The sequence below is a fragment of the Corythoichthys intestinalis genome, chromosome 18 (assembly GCF_030265065.1).
Source record: "Corythoichthys intestinalis isolate RoL2023-P3 chromosome 18, ASM3026506v1, whole genome shotgun sequence".
In the NCBI taxonomy this organism is placed as follows: domain Eukaryota; kingdom Metazoa; phylum Chordata; class Actinopteri; order Syngnathiformes; family Syngnathidae; genus Corythoichthys; species Corythoichthys intestinalis.
In genome coordinates, this window is record NC_080412.1 from 24,217,306 (window position 1) to 24,234,655 (window position 17,350).

A 17,350-nucleotide genomic window follows, 5' to 3' on the forward strand; every position below is an offset into this window, starting at 1 on the left:
CTATGGAAATGTGTGGTTTATTTTGTGACGTAATGTCCGGGTTATAAAAACCCCCACCCTCACGAGTCGCCAACATGGCACAAGTCTGAAAGTGTCCAACCCGGGTAATTCCCGGTTAATCTCCCCATGTCTGAAAGCCATGACATGGGAAAATCCTGCCTCATTTTACACGGGAATTTAGCGGAATATAAGTCTGAAAGGAGCTTTAGAGTGGGTGTATTGAGGAGGGAAGGTGTCAAGGTACCACACTTGGCGCCTTGAATCACCCTCCCCTGACCACACTCAAAAGATAATGCTAATGTTCCATATTTTTACTATGATACAGCTTAGCCAAATCGCAACATGCGTAAGACTCCCAGACAAAATGACTCCTCGTCGCCTGCTAAATTCTCACACGCCAGGAGAGACGCACACAGCCTTGAGTTGTAGTGAGCAAAATGGTGTTGGCTACCCTTTATCTAGGGGAAACCTTTAAATGCTTCCAAATCTGTGTGCGCGCCATTCAGTTGATAACAGCCCGAGTTCACCCGGGCCTAGTATAAGTGCATTAGTCATTGTTTCAGATAAAAGCACAAGGATCCCAGTCACAGTGGCCGTCTTTAGCGACACATGCTCAGACAAGCCAGAGACAGAGTGTTCAGGTTGTTATCACTCAGTCCGCTAACTAAACTGTGCCACCAGGCAGGACATCACTCCCCTAAGTCAACATCCTGGATAAGTTGACAGTCAAGATTGGTCATTTCCTATTTTCATCCGTGTGTAATTTTGTCGTTGTTAAGAGCTACGTTTTCACACAGCGGCACAATTTAGTTTGTGTCTGTTTTTTTTATTATTATTTTTACCTTTCCTGTTCAGCAATTTGGACATCAAGAATTTTAGAGCTGTCTTTAAATGCTGGAAGAGTTTTATTGTGCCGGAGGGGAGTCTGAAATACTAGTTATTGTTGTTGATTTTGTGGTGTTTATTTAAAAAAAAAATTTGAGGTCGGCCGATATATTGACTTTTTTCCAACATTGACCATTGGATGATTAACAAAAAAAATAAGCTAATAAAAAAAATTTGATCAGGCATCTGTGTGGGCAACTGTGGCTGCCGCTGATTAACGTTAGGACCCCGGAAGGACCCTGCAGTAGCTTGAAGGCAGGCTGCTACAGGAAGCTTCAGGCTTGCCTGTTTTTTAAATATTGTAAGACTATTTTTTTATCTTGCATGAGAGAATACGCAATGTTATTAAGTGTTTACTGAGTGTTAGCGTAGCATTCGCATTAGCTTAAGCATGGTGAGCATCCACTTAAACTCTCACTCTCATTTGTTTACATCTCATCATTCATTTGAGTTACTTAATTAGAATCATACACCAAGCAAAGTATGTTGAAAGGCAGTCTCACCTGTCCTGTGTACCAACTGAACCCTGTTTCTCATTCTTGGTGCAGAAGTCTGGGGAACTCTGCAGATAGACCAGCTCATTCTCCCTCACAGGCCTGATGTCAATGTCTTTGGGCACCAGTTGCTTGCGTGTCCCCATGGGTCTATGAACCACCTTGGTAGCTGATAGATACTTGATTTTCAGGTCCATGGCAATCTCTCTTAAATCCTGAAGGCCTCTCCAGCAGGTTCTTATTGAGCAGGAGCCAGATACACCATGACATTTACACTTCATCACCACTGCCTCCCTCAGTACCTGTTGACAGAGAGCATGAAACTTAAGCATGGACAGAATGTGACTTTAGCTAGCATGCATATTCCTACATTTCGGCTAAATCTTGCTAACCTGTCTTCCAACTTCACTGTTGTGTAGGTGCATTAGTTTGTTTGCATGGGAGCCTGCACGTTTCATCTTCATTGGAGCATCTGCAAACTTGGAACCCATAACCAAACCATAGTGCAGGTTGTCAGCGCAGCCCCCCCAGCGATAACCAGGCTCCGGGATCTCAGCTGGGATGGGACCGCATGAGCACAGACGCAAATCTCCAGACGTGCATGCCCTGGCAATGGTGTGGCTAATGGTGGCAGCAGAAAGTGCATAGACAAATGCAGACTCCCTGGTTCCTAGTGAATGAAACCAGAATCAACGTCACAGGCTGAAAATGAAATGAACAGTAAGACTTTTTCAATTGGACCGTGACCATTTGTTTGTGTCAATAGTAAAATGTCATTTCTTATTTTTAATAAAATCCTCATGTTTACCTCCTCATTCTATAAGTGAGGCAAGACCTTTTATAAACGCTAGTACTATTGGAGCCAATCAAATGTGAGTGAGTCAGATTGCCCTGTCTTTCCCATTAATACCAATTATTACATCCTATTACATCTGCTTGAGTCTTTATCAGTCTTTATTTGCATGGGAAAACCGGACATCACATTCTTTTATACAAGGTGCTATCTATCTCTAGTGCTGCATGCAACGATTAATCGAATTACTCGAGTATTCGATTTGAAAACAGTATTCAAATTAAATTTTGCTGCTTCGAATATTCGTTTCATTAAAGTGGCGTTGTAATGGTTTGTCTTGAAAGTGTTTGCATTAAGCTTTATTGATTTGGGTGGATACACTGCCCTCTAGTCTGCCTCATTTCACATGGCTGAATCCAGCTGTTTCATGTTAAGATCAACATAAGCCAAGCTAATGTTTTTTAATGCCTGCATAATTTAGTTTCTAGGTATATTTAACCTTTTTTGTGGGAATATGTGTCTGAACCATGTGTTAAGAGCATTGTGAGAAAAAAAAACATGCAAGTTTTATATCATTTAAGCTAGCGGACTTTTGCTATGTAAGTTAGCCAATTGTTCTTTTGTTGTACATGGATCCTCATTTTTTTTTTTTTATTTTTTTTTTAAATACCATTTGAGGCTCAGCTCAGGTATTTTAAATTTTTTATGTTCCTTTTCCGATTACGCGATTATTCAAACTAGAGCTGAAACGAATACTCGAGCAACTCGAGTAACTCGAGTTTAAAAACTGATCCGAGTAATTTTATTCACCTCGAGTAATCGTTTATTTTGACAGCTCTAAGCATCACGTTTCGCTCGGACTACTTTTAATGCGGGACAACGCGCTGACGTCACGTGCGTAGAGGAAGAAGCAATAAAAAAATATAAAAAAAACATTTCCGCAGCCGACAGCCGCTCCAAACTACGCCGACGTTGCTAAAAACTAGCCCGCGTGATGTTAAGTTGGTAGCAGGTAGCATCTGAGGAGTCTCATAGAGATCACATGTATTTTGAACTAGATGCAATATGATAGACTCGGCCGCGTCTGGGCAGCGTTAATAAACAGCCGCCATCTTAAAGCAGTAGAGCGCTAAGCGCTAAAAAATAAGATTAACGTTAGCCCTGCGGAGGGCTAGGTTTCTATTAATTATGACCACTTTCGATGCGTGGCTAACGTGTCTTACATACAGGTTTTAACATAACATAGCTTTGTGGAGTGATAAGGGTGTAAAATAAAAACTCAATAATGCTAACTATCAATTTTAGCTTAGTAGTCATTGCTGGATAAAACACCAAGTAGCACTGGTCCCTAATGTGCTCCAATACAGCCTGTATCATACATTTATCTTGAACACTGCAAAAACACAAAATCCTATCAGGACTTACAGTTTAGAGTAGCGTAAAACTTAACTAGTACTTAAAAATGGCTTGACACAAATAGAAATTCAATTGAAACAGGTGGGAAAAAATCCTAACTTTTAAGTGATGTGTGTTATCAAGCGTAATGGCATTTTTAGGTATAAATATATATATATTTTAATAAGATCTAAAGGTTTTTTGAGTGAAAGCAGTGAATTTGTCTTTTTTTTAATTCTAGTTATATCTGAGATGACATTGTTGGCTGTTTTCAACAATATACATCGAAAATAAAGACATTGATTGACTGAAAATGGTTCAAGATTAGATGAAATGTCTTGTTTTCTCATGTATATTTATAATTGCTCTTCACCTAAAAATATTTGTTTTATCCGATTACTCGATTAATCGATAGAATTTTCAGTCGATTACTCGATTACTAAAATATTCGATAGCTGCAGCCCTAATTCAAACCATCTTGTTCATCGATTAATCGACTACTATAATAATCAATAGCAGCAGCCCTATCTACCTCTTTAACTTTTTTGCATATACTCACACAATATGAAATGCATCTGTACAGCAATTTGTTGTTGTTGCTGTAGTGACTTTCGTCTTGCTGCAGTGAGTCATTCAAGTGATTTGTCTTGCACGGTTTTTCACCTGTTGCCCCCTTCTTCAGTGGTGGAATCGATAAGCCCTGTGCAACTTTACCGTAACTGAGCACTACAGGCAGCAACACGAGTACAAGCAAGATTAAGCAGGTGAACAAGATATTGACCAATAGACCAATAATTTTCAGTTTTTGAGCTTGTTAAGCTTCTGTTTACAGTGCAGTTAATTTTATTGCTTGTTTTTTTCCATTCTGTAAAGTTTTGAATAAAACTGAGCAGTCAATGAATTTTTTGGTTATTTCTTTGAATATTTACTCAGATCTCTGTATGTATGTATGTATATATGAATATTACATTTTTGCATCGGGAGAAAATACTTTTACTTTTTACTTGTAAAGTCAATTTTAAAGCACTTTTGTACTCTTACTTTTTTTCTAAGATACTTGTACATTTACAGAAAGGGAACCTTGCAATTAAAGATTTGTAGGCTCTAATAAGCCACAATTGTTCTCCTTTACCAAAATATGTTATTAGAAACACATAAAATATTGCCATTGATTTAAAAATCTGTAATATTTAGTACATGTTTTGACCTACGGAGTGCGCCATCTTTTATGCGCCCAATGGATGCTCGGGGTGATGACGTAGTTTGACACTCACTAGAAGAACACTGCCGGTCTTCTGCAATTCCTTTTACGCAGCGAGATGTCCAACACATACGCACGTCGGTTAAAAGCAGCAAGCACTTACTATTTTTGTTTTTATTGATTCTTTTATTACCTAACTCAAAATACTTTTTGCATGTGTTTCCCTCTCATACTTTTAAGCATTGTGTTTTCTTGCGTGAGCTTTAAAGCAGATGTTGACCACATTAGTCACGGAGCGTATTTAAGCCACCCTTATTTGATATTACTACGTTTAAGTATTTTCTTAAGACATCTTTATTATGTTCTGTCTGTATGCATCTAAACAAAACAAGCGGAAAGCGCCAAATTCGCCTCTTGTAGCACGTTTCGCCGGTGTAGCACATTTTGGCGGAACACCGTTTTTTTTACCTACTAAAGTACTCTCGTCTCGTCTCATCCCATCTTGTATGTATACTTTTACTTAAGTAACAAAAAGTGAGTACTTCATCCACTGCTTTTCTCACACAATCCAGAGGATTTTAAGGGATGACGGCTTTTGACCAGGGCTGTGCGTTGAGTACTCACTGTGGACCGATTCGTATGAAAGGCAAAAGAATGTACCATATGTAATGAAATGGAAAATGTGGATATTTTGACGACGTATTGTATTAAAAACTGAGTGCATTGAGGTTTGTAAAATCTTTATTCATTTACTAGAATACATGTTGATACTTTATTTATCATTCCTGCAAATTAGGATGAGATCAAAAAGTTTAATTTAAACTTTAAAAAAAAAATCCACTTTTAATGATTGAATGATCTACAAGTTTAAATGTTGAGTTAGAGCTAATTAATAAAAAATCACCCTGCTTATTATATTTGTTGACATTTGGATGGTATAAAAATGCACCACAACCAATATCGTCGTAATCTTTTACCATCTTTTATCTTTTATGTCGGGGCGAGCACATTGATGCTGTTAAACTTCCATGGAACTGATTAATATTACATGGTTGTACACTTCAAAAGACAAGTGTAGGTCTTCATAGTGAATATATTTCACATCTATTATGGAAAACAGAAAATAACCTGTCCGGCATCCCAAAATACATTGATCAAACACAGTCCATTACAGCCCAACTGTCATGCAGAGCGAGCATGGATATAATTGGTGATGATATGTGCAAAGCATTAACGGCTAATGTTGGAATGCAGAGAACTCAGCTCATGTATGACTTAAGGGCGGTATGATTGAAGCATCCTTGGACAGAGATGAAGCGTCAAGAACAGGGGTTGGCAAACTTTAACACTGAAAGAGCCATTGTGACCATGCTTCCATAGAAAAGACAACATTGTGCACCACACGCATATCGACATTTGAAATGATTGCATCAGCTCAAATGTATATATACTGTAAATATATATCTATATAAACTCACGATTGCTACTCGGAAATTGTAGCCTACTCACAAGTCAAGACAAAACAGTAAGCTTGACTTGATCTGACTACATAAGGAAAGTTAAACTTCTTTGTTAAATCTCAAAGGCACCAGAATAAATTTTTAATCAAATAATGTAGAGCTGCAGCTATCGATGATTTAGGTAATCGATTAATCTATCGATTAGTTAGTTAGAATGATCAAGTAATCGGATTACGAACATTGAATGCATTGCAGAATAAATTTTAAAAGACGTAAAACAAAGAAACAACTGTTAATGCCTGCAATAACATTTATGTTGGCTTGCTAAGATTGCACTTGCAAAAGAGCATTAAATGCAATACAAAATAAATTTCCTGAGTGTTTAGTCAAACTGTGCAGAAATGCACTTTTATTTCACAAGAGCAATATAAGCATTTAAAACTAAATGAAAATACCTGAGCTTAGCCTCAAATGATTTAAGAAAGAAAAAAAAAAATCGATAAATGAGGATCTAAGTACAACAAAAGAATAATTGGCTAACTTGCAGAGCAAGTCTGCTAGCTTAAATGCTATAAAATACTTTTTTTTTACATAGCTCTGAAGAAATCGTTCAAACACGTATTCCCACAAAAACAGCTAATTGTACTTCTAAACTAAATAACATGCATAAACAAACATATTAGCTCAAACAAAAAAAATACATTATGTTGGCCTTAACAGGGAGCAGCTGAATTCAGCTATGTTAGATGACTTATTGCATATTCACTGTTGCCACTAGAGGGCAGTGTAGCCACCCAAATCAATAAAACTAAATGAGACACTTTCAAAACAAACCATTACAACGTCACTCTAATTAAACAAATCCCAGAAGCTTAATTCTAAACAAATTACTCGAGTTAGGCAGCACTAAAATATTCGTTGATTTCATCGAAAACTGAACCATATCAGAGGGTTCAAAGAGCCATCCGGAGTCTTTGGTTGCTGACCCCTGGTCTAGAATATGAATGGTGTGGTAGCACGGTGGTTAGCACATCTGACCTACAGTTGTGAGGACCTGCATTCAACTATCAGCTTCCCAGTGACGTTTGCTTTTATTTTCCCTCTCATTCCAAAACCATAGTATTTTTTTATACTTAAGTTTCTTCATGGATTTAATAGATTTAAAAAATCAAATTGAGTGTCTTTTGGGTAACGAAAGCCTTTACATTAAATGAAATGGATATACCTCGATCAAGGTCTGGACGATACTTGGATGAATCGGTGGGAATCTCTATGGAGGAGCAGTTCCAGCGCATGTCAGCAAAGGTCTTTTGGCATGTTTTCTTGACTTCACGGGCTGCTTGGATGATAGTCTGCATGAGTTCCATGTTGCTACGGCACAGTTGAGCTTGGGACGACACCAAACCAGGCAACAGTTTACAATGTTGAGTCTGGTTGATGTGCAAAGTCTTAGGTGTGTGTGATATGGCTCTGTGGAGTAAAGGAAGAAAGCACTCATGAATGTAGGCAAAATTTTCTTCTGTCACATTCACTGCCCCCCACCCCCAAAAGTAAAATAGTAAAAGCACATTAGTATTTCTTGATGGTAAGTTATTGTTATTTACTTCCATGCCAGGTAACTCACCTCCCTAAAGTTGGCCCTGCATCGGATGCAAATTTATATAAAAATTATGTTAAATCCTTTGTGCTACATTTGTCCTGTAAAATGTTTGATTTGTTCTCCTATCATTTTTTAAATATTTACAATTCTTTTATAGGTCAATCTGAGGTCAACTTTGATCTAAACCGGCTAAAAAAGTTGTCAATCGTTTATGCTTCATTCATCCGGGTTTGTGCATTAAAAAAATTTGTTTGTGCTGCAACGGTTTTGTACTATATTCTGCTTTTAATTTTTTTATCGATGACATCACAACGTCCCCCATCTATGGCGCAAGGGAACCGCCGTGGTGCCGTTCGTTTGTGTTGCATTTGTGCTCTATAAGATATTACAAATAATGTTTTTTTTTTTTTTCAGGTCATCCAGTGTCCACCCAGACAGACCCCTATTCCAATTGACCCAGAAATGTTAGCTTTCGTTTGTGCTGTAAAAACTGTTTTTGGTGTTGCTACGGTTCTACTGATATTACACATTTTATATTTTTACTATGGCCTTTACCACAACAAACAATGTTTATTCTTATTTAAACCCATTGTATAAGGTGTTGGGTAAATTCTGGATGACCTAAAAAAAAAATTGTAATAACTGTAAAACAGTGCCAACAAAAACAAAACTTTTTACAGCATGAACTAGGGGTCGACCGATTTATCGGGCTGATATATGGACTTTTTTTTCAACATCAGCTATCGGCCAATTAAAAAATAAAATAAGCCAACTGTTGACTGTTGTAACTGAGTGACGGTAGGACCCCAGAAGGACCCTGCAGCAGCTTGAAGGCAGACTGCTATAGAAAGCATCAGGCTTGCCTATTTTGTAAAAATTGTAAGATGATTTTTTTTTTCTAATTTTGCATGAGAGAATATGCAATGTTGCTTTAGCCTGTGAAGATGTTTTCTGAGTGATCCTTACACTCTAAATGCAATTCGTAGCATTAGTGTAGCATTCGCACACTAATCTTTAGCACCATGATCATCCTCTTAAACTATCACTCATTTACATCTCATTGTGACGTCCTGGTGGATTTCATTATTTGAAAATAATGTACCACAATTTCCAGACTGTAAGACACTACCTTTTTCCCTCATTTTGAATCCTGCGACTTGCGATAAGCCAGTGCGGCTTATTTGTGGATTAATTTGGGTTTATAGGCAACACTTTATTTGACAGCGGCGTCATAACATTGCCATAAGACCGTCATAATTATGACATGACAGGGCATAAATGAATGCTTATGACAGATGTCATATAGTGTCATCGGGCAAATTATGTCATTGATTCCATTAATGTCCAGTTCGGATCTTTTACATCCATCCATTCAAAAGTGAGATAATTTGCCGGATGACACAAAATACCATAACTAGCAAATAATGAAACAACTGGAACAGTAACTGAAGAAACAATTCGCACAAAACATGAACTTTGATTGTTATTTACATCTGTAGTGCTGCAATGCATGCTAGGAGGCATGTTGGGCAACAACAGTGTAGGCAGCAGGTGGGAGCAGAGGTTGACCGTCTCCCCCAAGTGAGCAGTGATGGCCAAATGAAGCTTCTTGAAGCAATGAAGCTTTGCAGCCAATTGGTTCAAAGCTACATAGTGGTTCGTTTAGTCTTATGCCAGTCTTATGATGCTGCTGAGAAAAAAATGTTATCCGTTAATATTTTTTGGTGTAAATATCCCATAATGCAGTGAGGACAGCTGCAGCCTATATTCCAGTGCGGCTAATCTACACTGCTGGCCAAAAGTATTGGCACCCCTGCACTTCTGTCAGATAATTCTCAATTTCTCCCAGAAAATTATTGCAAATACACAAGCTTTGGTAGTAATATCTTCATTTATTTAGCTTGCAATAAAAAAAAAAAAACACAAAAGAGAATTTAAAAATTAAATCATTCTCATTTTACACAAAACTCCAAAAATGGGCCGCACAAAAGTATTGGCACCCTCAGCCTAATACTTGGGAGCACAACCTTTAGACAAAATAACTGCAAAAAACCGCTTCCGGTATCCATCAATGAGTTTTCTTACAATGCTCTGCTGAAATTTTAGACCATTCTTCTTTGGCCAACTGCTCCAGGTCTCCGAAATTTGAAGGGTGCCTTCTCTGCCTGGCACGGCCGCACTGTTCGCCCTGTATTTTTCAAACACTGTGAGAATAGTCTGGGACCCAGCCCATTAACGGCCTCTTGAGCAAGCACAAAATCAACCGTCCAATCGGATTCGTTTATTTGCGTGACGTGTTCTTAACGAGTAACATCACTCTTCCACATTGGAAGTCTTCTCCACAACTACACAGATGGCGAACAGTAGAGCCGAGAATATGTTCCAATCCACAGTAAAATCAATTTTAAATTACCAAAAACACATTGACACAAGTCATTGACAACAGTCTGTCTCGCGCTAGCCATGTTGAATAAACTCCGCTCTCCTCCTATGTCTACTTCCGCACGCAAGTCCCTCGTTGCTTTACTAGCGTCACGTCCGGCCGTCGCTAATTGGTCCACTCCGCTGTCTGTTTGCAATGGCTTGCTCCGCCCTGGAAATTTTATCCGCTGAATGGTGGCCAGACTCAATAGCTGGAACAGCGGTGAGTCTGGTGTACCAGGCTATGCCTTCTCCAAACTGCCAGATCTCTCCACAGGTGTACTATGGGATTCAAGTCTGGACTCATTGCTGGCCACTTTAGAAGTCTACAGTGCTATCTCTCAAACCAACTTGTAGATTTTTTTTAAGTGTTTTTTGGGTCATTGTCCTGCCCGAAGACCCATGACCTCTGAGGGAAACCCAGCTTTTTCACACTGGGCCCTACATTATGCTGCAAAATTTGTTGGTAGTCTTCAGATTTCATAATGCCATGCACACGATCAAGCACTCCAGCGCCAAAGGCAGCAAGCTACCCCCCCAAAAAATCAGGGAACCTCCACCACGTTTGACCGTGGGGACCGTCTTCTTTTCTTTGAAGGCCTCGTTTTTTTCGCTGTAAACTCCATGTTGATGCCTTTTCCCAAAAAGCTCTACTTTTGTCTCATCTGACCAGAGAACATTCTTCAAAGTTGTTTTTGACTTTCTGAAGTTTTGGCAAACTCCAGCCTGGCTTTTTTATGTCTCTGGGTCAGAAGTGGGGTCTTCCTGGGTATCCTACCACAGAGTCCCTTTTCATTCAGACGACGACGGACAGTACGGGTTGACACTGTTGTACCCTCGGGCTGCAGGACAGCTTGAACTTGTTTGGATGTTAGTCGAGGTTCTTTATCCACCATCCGCACAATCTTTTGTTGAAATCTCTTGTCAATTTTTCTTTTCCGTCCACATCTAGGGAGGTTAGCCACAGTGCCATGGGCTTTACACTTATTAATGACACTGCGCACGGTAAACGCAGGAACATTCAGGTCTTTGGAGATGGACATGTAGCCTTGAGATTGCCCATGTTTCCGCAAAATTTTGCTTCTCAAGTCCTCAGACAGTTCTTTGGTCTTCTTTCTTTTCTCTGCGCTCAGTATGGTACACACAAGGACACAGGACAGAGGTAGAGTCGACTTTAATTCATTTTAACTGGCTGCAAGCGTGATTTAGTTTTGCCACCACCTGTTATGTACCACGGGTAAGTAACAGGTGCTGTTAATTATACAAATTAGAGAAGCATCACATGATTTTTCAAAAGGTGCAAATACTTTTGTCCGGCCCATTTTTGGAGTTTTGTGTAAAATGATAATAATTTAATTTCTTTCCCTATTCTCTTTTGTGTTTTTTCATTGCAAGCAAAATAAATGAAGATATTACTACCAAAGCATTTGTAAATGCAATCATTTCCTGCAAGAAATTGAGCATTAGCTGACAGAATTGCAGGGGTGCCAATACTTTTGGCCAGCAGTGTATGAACAAATGCCGTCTTCGTGTCAAATTGGGTGGGTGGCGGCTTATAGTCAGGTGTGCCTTTAAGTCCGAAAATTACGGGAATGTTCTTGCCGAGTGTGTATAATCATAAAAATAAGTGCTGCTTTCTTAGTTTGGTAGCACTAGACCGAATTAATATTTAAAGTCTCAGGTCATTATTGTAAATTTGAAGCTGATGAAGCATTTTTAATTTGCTCTCATAATCTACATGCTTTAAAAAAAACGTACAGTATATCGGCCTCAAATATCGGTTTACAAAATCTGCATTGAAATTGGCAATCGGCTGAAATTTTTTTTAGATATCAGTATTGGCATCGGCATTTGAAAATCCCATATAGGTCGACCCCTAGCATAAACCAGCACAAACGAACAGCACCACTACAAATCAATTCTGCCATAGGAGGGGGTCTGCATGACGTCATCAATACAAATTAAAAGTAGAATATCTACAAAACCGTTGCAGCACAAACTTCAACTTCACGAAGGTGGCAAAGCTATATCTATTGGTGTTGTCGATCCTTGAATCAGTTTTAGACACAGCTGAATGGGATGTGTTATATGCAAGGAATGTTTAACATATACCCCTTTCCCACTGGCCAAAAAAAAACCATTCCAACCCACTAACAATCGGCTTTTGGTGGCAGTGGGAAAGGTGCAGTGACCCGCCTCGACCCATGTCAATTAACACGCCAAGCGACCCGCGTTAAAATCGCCTCGGCTCTGATCGTCATGCAGTGTGAAAGCAAAACCCCGGGTCAACAGTCAACACCCTAATCTAGGTGGTGATGTAGGCTCTTATATGATGCGTCATAACAACGTGCCAGTCGCCTCCCATTTAACACGCCCCACAACCGTAGTTACGTCGATGCTAACAACAAAGCTAGTAGAAGAAGAATTCACGTCGCCTACGTTGCCTCAGCACAAGCAGAGTGTTGATCCTTTGCCGCATTTCGACCATTTTGAGGGCAGTAAAAAGCAGGAAAACAGAGAACACAAACGGAAAGGAGGCTTCCATGTTGCTCTGCATTGTTTACTTCCTTGAACTGAATGAATTCGGTCGCACTTGTCGACGTTCATCTTAGCGTGGTGACGTCACGTAACCTTACGCACGGCTGAGGAGGGGTGGGGGGTTAGACGGGTGAAAAGAGAAAAAAAAAGACACGGCTTTTTTTGTCAATGGGAAAGGTGCCAAATGCCAATTGCTAGTGGGTTGCAACGGCTTGGAAAAAACGTGCGTTGACCCACTAGTTTCAGTGGGAAAAGGGCATTACAGTTGAATTTAAAAGGGATTGTTTTGATGTGACATTCATCAAAGAAAAAAAAACATTTTTCTACTGTGAAAATCTAATATAAAAATTGGTAGGAGATCAATAAAACACAGTATATGACATATTCTTGGCTCGGACCTTTTAGGTTTCATTGCAGAACTGGTGATGAGATATTACCAAAAATATTTTTGATTTTCTCTGATCCAGTTAGATCATATCTAGCATGCGCTCCTCACCGTTTCCATTTTGCACAATGGGAGGGTTTGTCTTCTTTGGCCTCAGTTCAATGTTAATGGTCTATTTAAAAACTATTAGAAGAACATATTGGACTATATTACAACCTATTTAGCTTTCATGAATTTACAGAGAAACCACAGGCAAAGGGAGGCTCCGTCTGATCCATGCTCGTGAGAAACAGGCGGTGGTGCAGGCATCGAGGCCTGTTTCACATTATAGATTCCGTGGGGCCACGGGGTTATGCGCAATGATAAACTGTGACGGCACAGCACTCATGGTCATGCACAGGTGTTTATTATCGCATCTGCTTTACTATACTACACCGTGCAACATCAGGACTAAAATACTGTGCACTTTGAGTTAGCATGGCATACATATATACTTCTTATTTTGGTGTTTCGTGATTGCTTTTTCTGTCTTCAGCGTGACCTCATCCAAACCTGTCAAGGCAGAGGGGATCACCCCACTTAAAGGCTTGGTTCTGTCCCAAATTATATTTCTACTACGATACGATCATGTGGTTGCTTCATTTGAAGACTGTCATGATCAATTTTTTGTCGTTAGTACAATGCAGAGTAATTATGAGTAAAAGAGGCAACATTTTGTGTCTTAAGACCTCTTTTTTATCTTTTTAAATCACCACAATCGTGCTTAATGTTCATGGATTTTTTTTTTTCATTTGGCTCCATTTTAAATGTTGCATTAGTAAGAATAACAAAAATGAAGTCCACACACGTATTTAGTTCTGCTCTCCTCAAGCACACCTACTCGTCAGGCTGAAATGTGATGTGTAGACTACTATGCGGTAACTGATTAAAATAGATATAATAATTATTTAATATATAAAACAAATCATTGTGTTCAAAGTATCCAATGTGTTGCAGCAGGAAATTAAACATGCAAAAATGCTCGGTTGAGAGCTGGAGTCAACAGATAGCATTGCTTGGGGGAAGCTATTAAGGAATTTGGTTGGAATCACACTTAATGCTGCACAACATCTTTTCAGGGAAACTCAGGAAAATTAAATATTATTAATGAATAAATAAAGGATCATTTAAGAACAAAAAAAAATCATTGACATTAGAAATGAAAGATTATAGGTCTTAGGGTAGATGCATATATCGCTGTAAATGAATTAGTAGTATTTCAACCGCTGTGCTGTTTTTTTTTGTGGGGTTTTTTAATTATTGTAATTCTTTTTATTACAGTGAGGTTGAACGTTTTTGGTTTTTGGTCCCTTCAGTGTTTTTTCTGTCTAACTCATTGCTCATTTGTCATACAGTGTTTATTTGATACACAGTCAATGGGAAAACCCATTCGCAGTGTATCAAATACTTGTTCTCCCCACTGTACGTAGGTGATAAAACTTCAGAGGCATTTATACAGGTACACTTTAAAATATAATAAGTTGACTGTACTTAAAAAAATGCAAACTTGCTGCCTTAAAAATGTAATTTATGTGACTTACATTAATGAGATGCAATTTTACTTAATTAGTTCAAGTTTTAAGGACTCAACCCTAATAATTGGATTACAGTAAAGTGCTAATTTTGAGTTAGAAGGGCTTAAATTAACATGAATGAATTAGATTACATTAACTTATTTATTGTGAGTTTCCAGTACTAAAGTAATACCTTAGTTACCTTAGCTTTAGTGCTGCTCATTTGTCATATGCGGGTGAACTTGTTTTTTTTTTTTTTTTACCTGAAATAATCCTACAATATTAAAAGCACATCCTAATTTAATTCATAACACATTTTCAAACAGTAATGATCCTACTCCAGAATAAATGTAGGGAGAACACTCAGTGGATTATCTCCAGGAAATTAAACTGTTCTAAAATACTCAACACTGCATTTAAGACACAAGAGATATTGGTTCTTGACATGCTGCTGAATGCCTTGTTAATGCTTGGTGTGAAATGAACAATCATAGGTATAACCTTATGTAGTATTATCCGAGCTGTGTTCCACACCTTTACATTGATTTCATAAGTAAATATTGTAGCAAGCGACATGGAGAAGAATGACAGAGACTGTCTTTCGTTTTTAACACTTGCTGTTCTAGTGCCCCATACTTTGCTAGACATGTGTCAATTACTGGTTTCAAGGAAAACCGTGGTATGAAAATGTCAAGGTTTCAAAACCACAAAATTTTTCATACCGTCCGTAGCCATTTTTTATGCCCCAAAAATGCAAGGAGAAATCCCTCGCTTGCAGCTGCAAGGCTCAACCCTCCCCCACCGGTTGTTGTTCAGTGTCAGTGAGTTAGCTGGGCTACACGATGGCTTATGGAAGTGAAACTCCTAAACTCCCCCCATCAAAGAAATCGAAATCGCTGGTATGGCAATACCTCCAATATGATTTTGCATTTATTAAAGGTGAGTAAACACTGTCATGAATGTTTCCACCAGCTACAAGAGTTAACTCTAGTGTGATTAGTGTGTCTAGCCGTGGTAAAACGTGTGTGTCTTTCTCTCTGGCAACCATCTGTGTTGAGAAAGAGTGCGTGTATAATGTAAACATGATACGAGTCATACACACGTGCTTTTTTTATAGAAAATAATTCAATTATTTTTGTTCTGATGGTAAGAATGTTGAGCTGTGGCTGTGGGATTAGGTTCACCTAAAGGACTGCATTTATTTTAATTTAATTTCAAATTTTAAAATTTATTTTAACTTAACATTATACTTATGTTCCAAATTGCTAATGTGTTTTGAACAATAAAAATTCTGTTCAACGGAAAAAAGGTTGTTTTTTTTTGTTTTGTTTTTTTATACCCAGATATCTCAAACCAACACATATTAGAGCATTAATTGCAATACCGTGATACCGTGATATTTTGGCTTACGGTTATCATACCGTCAGAATATCACACCAGCACATGCCTATATATCGCGCAACCCCACGAAACAACACACTTTATTGAAGGGAACACACATGAAATAACAACAGCAATCACTTCTCTCATTCGTGGTTGCTACAACTACCCATCACACATTGCGGCGGAACATATAAATGACAGTCGCTACAATATTTTACTCTTTTATAACCAAGAGTAAAATATTTACTTACCAAATCGATGTGAAGTAAGTTAAGTAAGTGAAAGTGCTGAAGAGAGCTCTGGTTGACGCTACGGTTTATCGTGGACATGTGCGAGAATGATTTAGTGGCAGAAAAGCGCAAAATAGACGAGGCAGATCTGCGCATGTCTGAAATAACACCCATAGAACACTGGGTACAAAAAATTATTTTTTTAATAATTTGACTTAATGAGATACATCAATTTAGGCACGTTTTCTAGCCCTAAATTGCTACTTACACGATTAAAATTTGTGTTCACAACAGGTTGATAAAAATTGAGTTTGGTTCACTTATCATGTTTAATTAAGTTGTATATTAGCATTTACACTAGAGCTGGGAATCTTTGGGCACCAAACGATTCGATTACAATTACGATTCAGAGGCTCCGATTCGATTATAAAACGATTATTGATGCACCCCCGTCCTTTTTTTTTTCTTTCTTAAATGTTCTGCACATTAGTTCCAAAATTGTTCAAAAATCCTCTCAGGCTAAACCAAATTACTATTTCAGTATCAAGTTAACATATAACAGTAAACAAATATACAAAAATACCAATAAATAAAATACTCCAGTCCCCATTCTGTAGCAGCAGCTTTAAACTACATTCAATTAATTTATTGTTGTGAATCAACCGTTATATTTGTTAAAATTGCTCCTGTTATTCCATAATTTCCTTTTTTTTTTTTTTTTTTTTTTTTTTTTTTTAAACCTGTCCTGTTCAGCTGTTTGACACAGAGAATGGAAGTCTAAGTGCCCGGATTCTGAACAGTTTTAATGTTTCACATTGAGAGTCTGACATACTCCCATTGTGATCATTCAAAATACCTTTTTATTATGACAAAGCAGCGAACAGGAAGGGATTATGGGGGGACAGAAGAAAAGAAATACAAGAGAAGAAAGAAAAGAAACACATACACAAACAACAACAAGAAATACATTGAACATCTAAACTAGTTACTAATATGCTGGTGCTATCGTCAG

At 38.2% G+C, this 17,350-nt stretch overlaps 1 protein-coding gene across 1 annotated transcript in view; it reads right to left on the minus strand.

Annotated features, from left to right (window-relative positions):
• Positions 1-17,350, minus strand: part of wnt11 (wingless-type MMTV integration site family, member 11) — a 37,523-nt gene that overhangs the window by 12,067 nt on the left and 8,106 nt on the right. Inside the window, exons 3-5 of the mRNA XM_057821360.1 lie at positions 7,454-7,698; positions 1,772-2,049; positions 1,389-1,681 (exon numbers count right to left, since the gene is read on the minus strand). Of these exons, the coding sequence (XP_057677343.1) occupies positions 1,389-1,681; positions 1,772-2,049; positions 7,454-7,698 (816 nt within the window). The remainder of the gene's footprint in view (positions 1-1,388; positions 1,682-1,771; positions 2,050-7,453; positions 7,699-17,350) is intronic.